General features: G+C 44.8%; 1 protein-coding gene across 2 annotated transcripts in view; it reads left to right on the top strand.

Annotated features, from left to right (window-relative positions):
• Window positions 1-1,498, top strand: part of LOC140121168 (serine palmitoyltransferase 3-like) — a 51,810-nt gene extending 50,312 nt beyond the window's left edge. For both annotated transcript variants that reach the window (XM_072140453.1, XM_072140452.1), the window contains exon 12: window positions 1,233-1,498. In XM_072140453.1, the coding sequence (XP_071996554.1) occupies window positions 1,233-1,346 (114 nt within the window). In that variant the 3' untranslated portion in view covers window positions 1,347-1,498. The remainder of the gene's footprint in view (window positions 1-1,232) is intronic.
• Window positions 1,499-13,489: the final 11,991 nt, after the last annotated feature.

The following is a 13,489-nucleotide window of genomic DNA, read 5'->3' as shown; positions in this document are numbered from 1 at the left end:
ATGCAACTTTTTAGCGACTTTTAAGTTGCAACTTTCACAACCGCTTTCAGGTGATAACTCAGGGAGCACTGAGACAATGGCAAAAACTAGACAATGGCGAAACTTTGAAGGGAGTCTGTTTTAGGCGCAAAATAAAGTCTCAAATGAGCACAAGCACCATGAAAAGTAAAAAAAAAAATTAAAAACAAAAGAAAATAGAAAACATTAATACCTGTGCCCTACAGTTTTTGGAATACAAGGTCAGATTTTATTTAAGAACAATACAAGCACCACATTGATGGGATTAAAATGACACACACACGTTATGTAATGCAGAATTTGTACTTACATGGATTCTATTTAAGGTATCTTTTTTTCGGGACAAGCTGATGTTTTCATTGTATGGACTTTTGAACAGTTTTTATTCAACGATTTAAGCGTGGCAAAATAGCCAGTGTTACGTTTTTCTACAATGGCATTCACCACATAGAACAATCATTGTTATATTTTCTTAGATTGGGCACTTTGGGATCTGAGGATACATGTTTATGTTCTCTTTTGTTCATTTATATACACTCTAGGTAAAGGGGGTCTTTTGAATCTTTACTTACATTTCTAATGTTACTTTTACTTTTTCCGGCCCCTAAGAATGTTTGAACTCTACTGAGTCTGATAATATATGCAATATACTGCAATGGTACTCTAAAGTATATTATATATTTATTGCACTACTACCCATTGACATGTTATAATATATATAATAGGAAATAATAATAGGATAATAGGAATTGCTGTATGATGGCCATAAGAGCCTCTTGGAGATCCCCAACTGTCATGGCTACTGATGATCCCCATTATCACCAACAGTGACCCGATCCTCTGATCACAGGAATGAACTGACATGCTAAGTTCATTTCAGTGATCAGAAGTTCGGCTCGGGAGTTCTCTTCAGCGGACATAGGGAATTTCACTGACCGCACTTGCTCGTGGGAAGAAGCCTAATAAATATCTTCCACCTGTAGGATTGAGGATACATACACTGCCATACAGAAAATGGTGGCTTGTGGTCCCCCTCGTTTATAGGACTAGTTGTAACTCAGACCCCTATAGCGCACTGACAGGGAGACATATACAACACAGTTATCATACCAGTTTTTACGGAATTACCTGATACTTTTTATATTCCATCATTTCTTTAGCAGAATAGAAACTTTTCAATATTGTCCATTTACTGATCTACATGTGTTTTCCAGGTATTGGATGAGCTTGATATAATGGGTGATATTCTAAACGTCAAACATTCCCGTCATTCTAGAACAAATCGTACTGTGGTTTATGATGAGACTAACATAGAACTTGATGCTTGAGACCAACCTCACACTTGAAATCGCCACGACCATGACCTCCTTTTTTATGTTCAGCTTTTTACTGTAAGCGATCTCCCGTGCCATTGAATGTTAGTATGGAATGTGTTTTTGAAATGTAATGTTTCCTTCAATAAAGCCAATATTTTTCAGTATCCGCTTTTGCACATTTCTTCTTAATAAAAGTGGTAAGAATAATAGTCTTGGAACTTTTGTACAGTAGTATCATATACCGGTGCTTATGTTTGCTACTCTTCAAATAATCATCGCTGATACCAAATGGTTAAAAATTGTTCTTGTTTTTAAAGGTTTTTTTTTTTTATTTTTTATTTTTTATCATTTTTTTCCTTTTCCAAATATGTCCCCAAAAGGTCAAAAGAGACACAATAACACAATAAATGTTTCTTATAGCACCATTTCTTCTCTGCTGATTCCTGCAGAAAGTGATTTATGTTGTACAATAACATCTGATCTAGGTCATCTCCGTTCCAACATCTCCCAAGGCTGCATCGACTCTCACTAATGTGACGCTCGTAGATCCTGGTTCTGCTGCAACTGAGTCACACATTCACAGTAATGGAATAAACAAGCCACAGTTCATACTCATACTAGTTTTACAATGGTTTTATTGCAGATGTAAATGAGACTTCAAGTAAATAGTTCTACAAAACTTTTGAGGAAAGCAGAATTGTGGTAGGTAGAAGCATACTAGCTTCCAGCATATGAACCTGCAATTGTTTGCAGGCACACAAGGTCCATTTACATGATGACAATAAAAACAGTTCAAGCTGCAAACATGGGCAGGATTAGGACCTACTTCGAGAAGAACCAATCGCAGCCTCATGTAATGTATCCGCCTCCTGCTTTGTTCAGGGCATTCCTCGACGTCAATCAACTCATTTTACCTAGAGGGTTGGGTCTAGTTCTCACTCCTCATTGGACACTTAGAATCCAGTAGGAGGGGCTTCATCTTTAAATATTCAGCATTGTCACACCGCGATCACTATTAGCCCAAACCCCTGATGAAGCCAGTTCTCCGGCGAAACATGTCAGGGGGCTAATGTTAGGATCAAAATCTTTTAATTAGCAGTGTGTCTTCAGCTCCAGCTTCTCTGACATGATTGCAGCAGTAGTTTCAAGTGCTAGCTTGGTGTGTGGGAAATAGGGCTTAGTAGTCCAGAGTATGTGACAGCGTTCACGAATCGACACTATACCTATCAGTTAGGTTAGAGGGTGAATTTACTAATCAGCATATTGGGTATACTCCACATAGGTGTGACAATAAATGTGCCTCTTAGGGTAATCACATCGCCAGCCTTTACAGTGAACAATAAAAGCAATAGGCTGTTATGCCAACGGCTACCTATTTAGGGCATTAAATCATACTATTCACATGAATCATGATAAAGGTTACAATAAGCACCTGTATTACGATTAGAGACAATACCGCTATTGATTACCCTCTATAGCACTCTAAACTGTCTCGCTTATAGCCCACTCCCCACAACCCCACGTACTATACTACTCATAGTGGGAATACCTAGCACCTTATAGTATAGAATAATACTAAACGGGTCACTATAGGCCCAGAGAACTGTGTCACACTGTGTATTTAAACCCCATTTGTTTTTCATGGAGCACCTAGTAGCAATGCTACCACTATTTTAGATTATAATAATAAAAGTGACGTTTATGATCTAGCTATTGTCCGGATATGGGTATTTTTTCTGCCAATGGCAGTTTTGGATAAAAAACTATTTTGAGTTTGGCACCTCGGGCAGTAGGCTCACGCACAAGGACATAGAAATCCCAGCCCATAGAAATTAATTTCAATGTGCATTCTGTTTAATCAATGGATAGCACATGGACAAAAATATCAGCTATGTGCAGGAGGGCTAGATCGAGGTCTAAAAAACTCAATGTTATTAGTCAAAAATGAAGCTAAAACAGTTTGATTTAATGATTAAAAAATGTTATGGGCTTTCTAAAGTAGGTGAAGTTATTACCAAGATGGCCATCACTGGAAACTACAAGTCCCATGATCCTACAGTTCTCAGTAACAGCTCCTCCCTCTTATGCTCTTCTCCCAGTGATGATGTAACAGATTTTCTCACTCTTTTACCATAGAACTGATTTGTAACTGCCATCACTGCACATTACCTCACTGAGATGATGTCTAACCACATTACCGGCCATACTGGATGCTCTGCATCCAACCGACTACAGACAAACTTAGTGGTGATCACATGACCTGCCCAGGCAGGTGCAGGACAATTTTGTCGATTCCTGAAGGTCGGATGCGAGAGTTGTTCTTTAGGTGGAGGCAGCAGTTTGTAGTGATACAGAGAGGAGAATTCATTATGCCTTCTCCAACAGTTTTCTGGTAGAGAAGGCACATTAATCTCCCAATTCTGCCAGTTTCCCTGCTTTTCCAACCTAGTATCGGAGTGGGGAGCAGATATGGTGGGGATAACTTGCGGAGACTATAGCAGAAATCTCAGACCAGGTCTTGGGTCCAATGGTGTCAGTATCTACGAAGAAACCAGAGCCTCTTAGTAAATACAGGAATTTACTAATTTTAAGACTAGCGTTTAAAACATCAGTCTCAATGAGTTCCCCCAGAATCTCTGAATGTTTTGAACAAATGGCTGACCCTGTGCACAATTTAACAAAATTAAACACTGAAAATAGAATATAGAAAAAATAAATGTGTAACACCATCTGCTGCGCATATCCTCCCATTTACATTTTACAAAGTAATAACTCGCCAAATAAGTTTTACAGATACATTTGCTGCTTATTCCTGTTTGGGCGTTGAAAACACGTATACTTAGGCAGACGGAACACAGTAAAGTGAGCGGATACCTAGTCTATTGTTAGACATTGTGTTATACATGTCTAACCTTACATTACAGTATGTGGCTGTACAGTTACTACAGTAATCACAGAAATAACTGATGACACAGAAAATAAAGACTTCAAAAAAAAAAATTATAATATTCACTTCAAAATAAAAGCAAAATTAAAGAAAAGTTTCTTGTTAACTTCTATGTATGACAGAGTTTAAAAAGGCAACTACGCAAAGTATGTATAGAAATATGTTTACACATCTCAATGAGGTGGCTCCAGACTATTGCTGCCTATGGCCATGAGGCTGCCATAAAGCATATCACTAAATGGTGTTGATAGAGCTCAGGGAAGATGGCAGCTCCCATAATAATGCTTGTAATGTAAGGCAGAAGATGCACTTATGAATGTATTTTGTACTTAGCATTCAGTCCTGCACTAGTTTGAACTCTGCCTTATTACACTCCTGGTATTTTAAAGAGAACCTGTCATCAAGTCAGGTAATTTTTACATGTTTCAACAGCCTCTGGTATGTTGATTTAAAAAATGTCTTTGTTGTGCATCTTAGTTAATTGTAAGCAGGGAGAGGCTGAGGGAGAGGGAGGGCAATGAGTGAGGATGGAAGGAGGAACAATTGAGTAGAAGACTACTTATGCCATATGAACTACCCTCCCCCGGGGACCCACCACACACTGCTGAAAAGGACCCAGGTATAATGTTAAAGAAACAATGAAAAAACACTGGACTTAATCAGATACACAACAAAGGCATATTGTTTGAAATCAACATGACATAGGCTATTAGAACCAGTCATCATGTAAAAATGACACCCACTGTGTATGGAAAGGGTTCGGCCTGTGAGCTCTCTCCATACTCCCCCTACAGCGCCAGGAAGTTATACTACGTGCATGAAGGAGTTAAGTTAGCTGTGATGGAAGATGCCTCCCCAATTCACTCTGATATCATACAAGAGGTTTTTTTTTTTTTTTTTAAATCGCTTTATTGGCACAGAAATGAAACGGTGCAACATCACAAAACAAGGATCATTAGCTGAGGTACATCAGATATAACAACATATATCTTTACACAATCATTTGTCATGTGTGATAACATCTGTACAAGAACAGCGATCCAGTAAACCCCTCCCCAACCCATACATAGAACAGTAACCAACCTGGTCGAGAGGTGTCAAGAGATAAATGGAGTTAAAGAAAAGGTAGTAACAATGGTTAGGCAACAAGGTAACCCACCACCCTATTTCTGGAGAGCAAGGAATCCCTCCTGTTGACAGTGCACAAAGGAGTGCAGGAAGGGTGCCCAACTGTAATATGTAAAATTATAATAATATGACCTCCATCGAGTATTGCATTCACTGAAAAGGGACAAGAGACTCTCTCAGATTGCAAACATTAAAAAGAGTATCTGGGGAAGAGCACCAAGAGCCCCACACCTTTCGGAACTTATCCGGGCAGCCGCGGTGTTTGTACACTATATTCTCATAAGGCAGAGTCAGATTAACTAGTTTCTTCCACTGAGAGACAGTAGGAGAGCGATCAGCCATCCAGCGTATGGCAATGGCCTTACGGGCCAAAAACAGAGCTTCCTTCAAGAAAATAGCTTCATAATGGGACCAGTCATCCTCCCGGGTAATTCCCAACAGGCATAGGGCCGGCGAGGTAGGGACCGGTTTATTCAGGATAGCAGACAGCAGAGAAACTACTTCTGTCCAGAATACGGCTATGTAATCACAAGTCCATATTAGGTGGATGAAATCTGCCCTGTCCACATGACATCTGTGACATCTAGAGTTCGGCAATCTATGCATATGAAACAGTCTGACTGGAGTGATATAGCATTGATGGATGATGAACAGCTGAATTAGTTTATTATTGGCTGCCGGTGATACCGAGGTGTGAGACTCCTGGGCCGCCCCCCAGTCTTCATCCGATAGTGAGGGAATGAGAGCCTCCCATCGGGCTCTGACTGGTAGTGGGGGACCCTCCATCAGCTCAGAAAGGAGGTGGGTATAGATAACAGATACCAGGCCTCTAGGACCCTGAGAGCGTAGAATTCCAATCAGTGGGAATGAGGAGAAAGCAGTCTCTGTCGGAGGGAACTGAGCCAGAAAAGCGTGCCTTAGCTGTAGGCAATGATAGACTTCCCTATCTGGAACATCAAAAGCGGATCTAATTGCCTCCACAGAGAGAGCCTCCCCATCCTCCCCAAGAAGTTGAGCAATGTTCACTAGACCCCTGGCGGTCCAGTATGAACCATCTTGCAAATCTGAGAGATGGAGCAAACCTGGGTGGGACCAGAGGGGAACATGAACAAGGGTGCCCAGTGCAGCTGATAGTTTCTTGGCATGAGACCAAACCTGTCTGGCCAGCCTATGCAAAGGAAGAAGGTGGTTAGGCTTATAATCAACAGGCTCCAATACTGGCCACAGGGAGCGTAGGTGGAGGAACCGGGCAAGGTGACTTTCAGCGTCAGGCATCTGCCCAGGTGACACCCAACTACGGAGATAGCGAAGCTGACCCGCCAGGTAATACAAGAAGGGATCCGGCAAAGCAGCCCCCGCCTGTGCCTTAGGGCGACGCAAAGTGGACAGACGGAGTTTAGCACGCCCACTCCCCCAGATGAATGAGGTGAACAAAGAGTCCAGCTGCGCAAAAAAACGTCTGGGCACTGGGATATCCGCATGCTCTAGGGTGTACAACAATTTAGGCAATGCAATCATTTTAAGTAAATTTATGCGTCCAGCCACAGACACAGGCAGGAGCCTCCAAGTATTTACCTTATCTTTTAGATAAGTCACCAAAGGGGCTATATTTAGAGAGAAGGAACGGGAGATGTCCCGTACAATATGTACACCCAGGAAATGAAATCCCTCCACTATTTGAAGGCCGCAGAACTCAGGACCCCAACCATAACCCTCCCTACGTAGTGGCATAAGAAAGGACTTATCCCAGTTAATGAGGAGGCCTGAGAAGTCACCAAACCTATTTATAATTGAGATGGCCCTGGGAAGGGTGGCAGCAGGGTTAGCCATATACAACGCTACATCATCGGCATAAAGGCTAATTCTATTTTCCCGTGCCCCCACTCGTACCCCCTGAAGAGCGGCATCACGGCGAATCCGGATGGCTAGGGGCTCCATTGCAATTGCAAACAGGAGCGGTGAAAGGGGACAACCCTGCCTGGTACCTCTGTGGAGGCAAAAAGAGGAGGAAAGTAAACCATTCACCAGCACCTTGGCAGTAGGGGAGCTGTACAGTATAGACACCCACTTGAGAAACCTAGGCCCGAACCCGAATCTTTCCAGTACTGCCAACAGGTACGGCCATTCTACTGAATCGAATGCCTTGGCCGCGTCTAGCGAGGCCAAGGCCCAATCTTGTTGTTCCCACCACCCCATTTGGGAAATAACCTGGGCCAGACGAATATTATCGGACGTGCACCTGCCAGGAATAAAGCCTGCTTGATCCGGATGTATAATTTCCGTAATTACTCTTCTTAAGCGATTGGCCAGGATTTTAGTTAATATTTTATAGTCATTATTAAGGAGTGAGATTGGCCTATATGAGCCACACTCCTCTGGGTCCTTTCCCGGCTTCAATAACACCACAATAGTGGCATCGTTGAGGGTGGGTGGGAGGCAACCCCTATCAAATGCTGCTCGGTACATGGCCGATAGGTGTGGAGTGAGAGATGTTGCGTATTGTAAGTAGACCTCTAAAGGGAGACCATCAGGGCCCGATGCCTTACCCTTTGCCATAGATTGGAGAGTTTCAGTGATCTCATCTTCGGATATAGGGGCCTCCAACAACTCAACGCTCTCGGGAGAAAGGCCGGGAAATGTAAGTTCATCTAAATATTCAGCTAGTTCAGTAGTTGTGTGTGAGAATTTGGATGTGTAAAGCTCCCTATAGAAAGTAGCAAATTCAGAAAGAATGTCATCTGAAGACGATACTGTTGGGCCTGCTGTGGATTTAATGCGTAATACCGGGGGGGAGGAAGATGCCCTCTTTGCCAACCAAGCTAACAGCTTACCTGATTGATTGCCTGCTTCAAAATACGACTGTCTATTGAAAAAGAGCCTTCTAGCTGCCTTTTCCTTTACCACCGTAAGATAATCCCTGCCCAATGATAGCCAGCGCTCCCTGTTTGCCTCGTCTGGGTTCCTAGCAAAGGCCAACTCCGCCTCTCTACAGGCCCTGGCCAGTTCCTCCTCTTGCAGTGCCGAGGCCTTTTTAACAAAAGAGATAGATGAGCGCAGGCAACCTCGAAGATAGGACTTCAGGGTATCCCATGTTAGTAAGTCATCTAGATCAGCATTGTGCATCTCAAAGAACTGTGATAGTTGGTCTGGAATTCTATCTATAGACTTAATAAGAGTGAGCCAGAAGGGATGAATCCTATTACTCAGCATCCTCCCCTCCATTCCCCATGATAAGCTAAGAATAATAGGGCTGTGGTCTGACAGGCAGCGGGGCAGATGGGAAATGTCAGCTGTATTTGCATGGATACCAGGGGTGCCAAACATATAATCTATTCTAGACAAAGCATGAAATCTAGCTGTGTGGCAGGTGAACTCTTGTAATGACGGGTGAAAAGACCTCCACAGATCGATCCAGCCAAGTTCTGACATGAGCAGGGCAAGTTGTGAGGAACCTGGAGAATGGCAAGAGCCGGAGCCTGCAGAGAAGCGATCTATATGAGGGTGCATTACTAGGTTCAAATCCCCCATTAATAGAATTTCAGCCCCTGGGTACTGGGTTGCAAACGTAACTGCGTCCTGCAGGATTTGGAGGGAACCAGGGGGAGGGTTGTATATACCCATCAGGATTGTTGGCCTGGAGAATAGTAGAGCATAAACAAATACATATCGACCCTCAGGGTCTATTTGCACTCTTTGAGGGTCCCACCGCACGGAAGAGTGGATCAATAGGGAAACACCACGGGAATAAGAAGTATGGCATGAACTCTTGGCCCATTGTACCCAAGGCTTGTTTAGATAATGTGTTGTTTCAGGGATCATATGGGTCTCCTGAAGGCATAAAATATGAGGGTGATAGCGCCTAACATGAGAAAAGACTGCACCTCTCTTGCCAGGAGTCCCCAGGCCCCTCACATTCCACGATATAATGTTACACCCCGCCATTGAAATTGGACATTAATACAGGGTCCGCAGTATATATGCCCCACACTAATAAGAGAGACCATACAGATAAGGCAGTGTCAGAACATAGCAGAAGTAACCCTGTTGCCTCAAATTTACTCTCCTCCCTCCCCCTCGACCATTTACAAAAAACATTTCCAACAAGAAAAAAAACAAACCAGCTCAGTTGAGCCATGTCATAAAAGTGGCTAAAGAAATAATTATGGGGGAAAGACCCACAAAGCAGCTGGGATTTGCTGTGGGTCAATTCACAAACAAACCTGCCGATACATCAGCCACTCGCTCAAGTAAAGGAAAATCTGACCCTCTGGATAAGCACCACAGGATAACTTTGTAAAGAATTCTACATCTCACCAAACCCGTAATGTCCCGAGTCAGCATAGAACCAAGTCCCTGAAAGAGAAAAGAGAAGATCACCGGATATTAACGCCTGGGCGAGCGGCGGTTACGAGCCAGCCACTCATCCGCCTCTGCAGGAGTAGAGAAGAAGATCGACCGGTCACCATCTATGACTCGAAGTCTAGCTGGATAGGCCATGGAGTAAACGATATTCCTTTCTCTCAGCTTCCGCTTGACTTGCACGAAGGACGCTCTCTGTCGCTGCAATTCTGGAGAGAAGTCAGGAAATATCGAGACTGAAGTATTCTCGAACCGAAGCTCTCCTGCTCGTCTAGCGTACTGCAAAGTAGTGTCCCGATCCTTACAATTCAGCATTCGGGCTAAAAGAGGCCGTGGTGGGGCACCAGGTGGTGGAGCTTTAGCAGGAACTCTATGAGCACGTTCCACTGCATATGCCGAGGAGTATGGGGCATCCGGGAGGAGCTCCCTGAGCCATCGCTCCACAAATTCAGCTGGTCTTTGACCTTCAGCCCTCTCAGGGAGGCCCACAATGCGCAGATTATTACGTCGGGACCTGTTCTCCAGGTCATCGGCCTTTTGGCGCCAGAACTCAACCTTGCGCGACAGTTCTCTAAGATTATCAGGGACATCTGCGGTTCTGTCGTCCAGGTCAGAAATGCGGGTTTCAGCATGGGACACCCTCTCTCGAAGGCTTTGGAGATCCTGACGGAGCAGACCAACATCTACCCTCACTTCATCAATCTTAGTGGTCAGAGAGGTTTTGGTTTCCAGTATCGCTGTCAGGAGTTGTTGTGACACTTCCTTCAGAGTAGGGGCTTCATCTGAAGGGGTCTCAGAAGAGGAGGCTGATGCAGGAGATGCTGCTGCAGAAGATCGGTCGGAGTTGGACCCTGCACGAGCGCCATGCTGATTAGAGCCACGGGCAAATTCTTTCAGCTTATCCGCAGCAGACGATGCCTTAGAGGGACCCATACTACGTTTGGGAGTGTTACCACCCTTTTTTCTCAAATGGTACGGAATTTTGTAAAAATCCAGGGGGACACAAGGTAGATTGCAGGATAATGGCGAGTAGCTGAGGAGGTGCTGTCGCTCACATTAATGAATAATCACACGCCCTCTGGTGCATGGAGGTAGTAAATTACAGACAAGCCGTTCGCCAGCACAACTGACCTGATGTTGGAGTATCAGAGTGTGGTATTCAGCTGCCAGCAGGGGAACCAGGCAAAGGGTGCACACAATGGGGAGGAACACCACAGCAATCCGTCCTGATGGATGCGTAACGGACGCCGGGAGGATGACCCTATGCCTGGAAGAGCAGTATACAGACTCAGCCCCTTAACAGAAGATATAGTAGAGTCCAGGAACAATAACTCTTGGTCCAGGGGCCCTTGCTGACCGTGATCCTGGGTACCAAATAGTGGGATCCACAGTGTAGTCCCTGGGGAAGGCTCCTGATCACCTCCCCAGATGCAGAGCCCTAAGGTCGGGCAGCAGATTTACTTGAGGCCGGGGCTTCTGAGGCCCAGTAGGCCTCACTGAACTTGTGGGCTTCAGAGCCTGCAGGGTGCTGGGATCGGGCTGCAGAGGCTCCCACAGAGATCCGGAGGTCAGATGGGGCTGCAGGCAAAGCTGGGCTGTTGTAGGAGCCAGCGGTGAGTGTCCGACTTCCGGTCCGGGTGAGGGTGCACATGCGCCGGGTGCCGCCGCTAGGCGAGGCCGGGGCTTCTGAGGCCTAGTAGGCCTCACTGAACTTGTGGGCCTCAGAGCCTGCTGGGTGCTGGGAACGGGCTGCAGAGGCTCCCACAGGGACCCGGAGGCCAGATGGGGCTTCAGGCAGGGCTGGGCTAATGTAGGAGCCAGCGGTGAGCCTCCGACTTCCGGTCCGGGTGAGGGCGCACGTGAGCCGGGAGCCGCTACCAGGCGAGGCCGGGGATTCGGCCACAGGTAGGCCGCAAGTAGGCTGCAGCTAGTAAAGGCCCCCCCACAGTCACAGAAGACCACCTTATGCTCCGGTGGGGCAGCGATGGGGAGCGGCAGCCACAGGCCTTGTTGTTATTAAGCCAGAAGGCCTCTGGCAGTGGATGAGGCCCGGGAGTCTGTGGGGGCCACTCAGCAGCAAAGTGCCCCGGACAAAGGCACTTGTATGGGACCCTATATGCCCCCTGGAGATAGAGGTCACTTTCTCTGGGGTGTCAGACCCCCTTTAAGGGCAGGATGGCTGGGGATACTTTACTGGGCAGAGGAGCTTGCACACAGTGCGTCCATCTCCTATGGCAGTTGGCCACGCCCCCCCCATCATACAAGAGGTTTGTCGGCCCACTTCCCAGAACTTGCTATAAGTCTTATTTGGAGCCTGCTACCATTTTCTGGACTTCAGTATTTTGGTTTTTTTGACCCTCTATTTATCTCTTGATTCTGTACTACATTGTCCTCTTGGTTTTGACCTGTATCTGCATGACAATTCTTCTGTGTTTGCTTTAACCGGTTTGTGCCTTTAGCACAGGAAGGGAATATTAACCAGTTGTCACCTACTACTTAAGGTAAGATGGTAAACTAGGTAGGGATAGCTCAGAAGATCTATCTTTAGGGCTCACTGTCCGTACCATACCTTTTCATCCTTGTCTGTTCCTTTATAGCAGCATATAATATTTTATGTGACCCTATTAAGACATCGGGGCTTATTTACTAAGGGTCCACAGCCGCACTTTTGTCGTTTTTACCGACGTTTTCGGATTTTGCGTGTCTGTGACATGTATTTGACTGCGGATTGTGGCGCAAGTGTTCGGATTGTGACGTGGCTGCGCCGGCTTTCATGTGACAGGAATCGGGGGATGGGCCATCAGACGATCCGACAGTTTCAGACAGCGTGGAATTTAAGTTTCAAATTGTGTTGCAAGATCAAGCATTTACATGCACCAGGAAGAAGAAGGTGAACTCAGTCGGACCTGAGCAGGGAAGCGACACATGCAGGATATCAGGCGCACGATCTTAGTGAATTGCAGCACAGTGCCTTCTGGTCGGACAATGCACATTCGGGGAACTCCGCTGGACCAGGTAAGTAAATGTGCCCCATCATGTCCAACCCTTGTTTGTCCTGCCAAATTATCTCAATTCCATTGAGGTGTGAACTTTGATTGTTGATGACACCCATCCCTTTGGACTTTATTTACAGAATTTTAAAATGATGTAAAAGCCATAGAATCAAAACAAATCTGCATTTTTTCTCACAAATGAATAGTATAAAATGAAATAAATCAAAGCAAATGCAACTCACAGATTCAACTGGGAGGAATGAATCTTGCAGCCCTCTTCTTACACGGCCTTTTCCTAACATTAAGCAATCTGGGAAATGAGAATAACCTCTAGCATTATCACAGTCACTTGCAGTTATCAAACTTTACTACAAAATTATGCAAACTACCATCAATTTTCTTGGATTAACATATACATTTCCTGACTCAAGAAGGCTCTTAATTGTGTTCTAGAATTTAATAAATACTTCTCAACAGTATATAGTGCAAACTAAAGTCTGACGATAAAGGTTTTTTTAAAAAAAGAAAAAGAATATATCAACTGAATACTCAGCTCAGGACTTTCTGGCATTAACTCCTATTTTCATACATGTGGTCCCTATTTTCTCTTGTAGAGACCATTAAAATGCTCAGTCAGAACATCTCAATCATATTTTCTTTCAAATTAATGTACTGTTAATTGAAAACTAATTAATTAAAGCAAATGAGCCCATCGGTGCACCATGGGT

This window comes from Engystomops pustulosus, chromosome 3 (assembly GCF_040894005.1).
Source record: "Engystomops pustulosus chromosome 3, aEngPut4.maternal, whole genome shotgun sequence".
NCBI lineage: Eukaryota > Metazoa > Chordata > Amphibia > Anura > Leptodactylidae > Engystomops > Engystomops pustulosus.
The sequence above is the reverse complement of the archived record's forward strand: the minus strand, read 5'-3'. Positions and strand labels throughout refer to the sequence as shown.